This window comes from Rhinoraja longicauda, chromosome 19 (assembly GCF_053455715.1).
Source record: "Rhinoraja longicauda isolate Sanriku21f chromosome 19, sRhiLon1.1, whole genome shotgun sequence".
In the NCBI taxonomy this organism is placed as follows: Eukaryota; Metazoa; Chordata; class Chondrichthyes; order Rajiformes; family Arhynchobatidae; genus Rhinoraja; species Rhinoraja longicauda.
In genome coordinates this window covers 18759604-18761105 of record NC_135971.1, presented here as the reverse complement: position 1 = coordinate 18761105, position 1502 = coordinate 18759604, and the positions used below count along the sequence as shown (strand labels likewise).

Below are 1502 nucleotides of genomic sequence, written 5' to 3'. Positions count from 1 at the left end.
TTGTGGTGGGGCAGCGGCCTAGCCTTGGACCCACAGTCTGGGCCTTGAGTTGCACAGCCGGCCTTTCCCTTCTGCCTTTAGTCTCGCAGCCTTGGCCCCCCAGTCTAGCCCAGGCCAACAGGCCCACAGACAGCAGCAGCCTCCCCTCCCCTCCCCTCACCACATCACATCACACCTTGTTGCTGTGGGTCAAGGATCGGCCTTTGCTGCTTCACACCGAAGACAGTCACCAAAACCCTGTGGTAACTCAGCGGGCCGAGCAGCATCTGTGGGGAGGAAAGATCTGAAGAGGCGACATTTCGGGCCGAGACCCTTCTCCGGACGACCAGAGGCCGAAGGGATCTCCAGCGGGTGGACAATATCTCTCAGGGATTGAAGTCCAAGCCACTGACGACTGGCAGAGAGGCCGCAGCGACACGAGGGATTATTACGTGTGGGGACGAAAGGCCGAGAACGTCGATGCTTGTTTTATTTCCGCTGTGGCACCATCGAGAGAGGCCGCTCGGTGGGGTATTGTTCGACGTATCGACACGTGTACCGAGCGAGGTACAGCGAAAAGCTTCTGCTTGCGATGAGCCGCCGGCAGCTGGTCACCTTCACCCGGGCGGTGGGGGACGGAGATGCGTGGAGGGACGGCAGGCGGCAGGTGCCCTGCTCTCCTCTCCCCGGGGCGGGAGGGTTGGACGGGGAACAGGCCAGGAGCTTCTATGAGGGCGTCCTTGCTTCCAGCAGCCAGGCCAGCACCAGCACCAGCGCGGCCCGTAAACACAAGGCCGAGCCGAGGAGAGAGCGGGCATGTGGCCCCAGCGGGCATCAGCTCCGAGGGCAGAGGAACGGGCATCTGCTGCTGAAATCCGCCCAGGACGGAGACTTGAAAATGCTCCGGGGTTTGCTGGAGACGGGGGCAAGTGACATAAACTTCCGGGACAGTTATTACTGGACTGCCACCATGTGCGCAGCGTACAGCGGGCAGCTGGAAGCGGTCAGGCACTTGCTGAGTCTCGGAGCGGCCGTCGGGGTGTGTGATTGCACTGGGCGCGATGCACTGGATTTGGCCCGGCTGGCCGGGCACGCAGGAATCGTGACTGCTCTGGAGGAATATCACTCTCGTCCAGAGGAACAGGAAGACCACAGGTACGGGGAGGGTCTTGGTAGTCTGGGCTCTGCGGAAACACGTCCCATCTTCCCCTTCCAGCCTCTCACTTGCACATTCCCAAATCGGGAGGTGAAAATAAAAGATAGACTCAAAATGCTGGTGTGACTCGGGTAAGGTGACACAGGCAGCACCTGTGGAGAGGAGGGGAATGGGTGACGTCTCGGGCCGAGACCCTTCTTCCGAGGTTAAAATGAAAATGAACTGCAGATGCTGGTTTATACCAAAAATAGACACAAAATGCTGGAGGAACTCAGCGGGTCAGGCAGCATCTCTGGAGAACATGGACAGGGTTGACCTGATTGGTACGGGTGTCAGGGGATATGGGGAGAATGGGGTTGAGAAAGAA

The 1502-nt window shown here is 59.5% G+C and overlaps 1 protein-coding gene across 1 annotated transcript; it reads left to right on the top strand.

Annotated features, from left to right (window-relative positions):
- The first annotated feature begins 537 nt into the window (after positions 1 to 537).
- LOC144602549 (G patch domain and ankyrin repeat-containing protein 1-like) lies at positions 538 to 1261 on the top strand. Its single transcript, XM_078415678.1, has one exon. It carries the CDS (start codon positions 572 to 574, stop codon positions 1259 to 1261), a length of 690 nt encoding a protein of 229 aa, XP_078271804.1. The 5' UTR covers positions 538 to 571.
- Positions 1262 to 1502: the final 241 nt, after the last annotated feature.

Coding starts and splice junctions, on each gene's coding strand:
- LOC144602549 (XM_078415678.1), top strand. CDS start 572: ATGAGCCGCCGGCAGCTGGTCACCTTCACCCGGGCGGTGGGGGACGGA.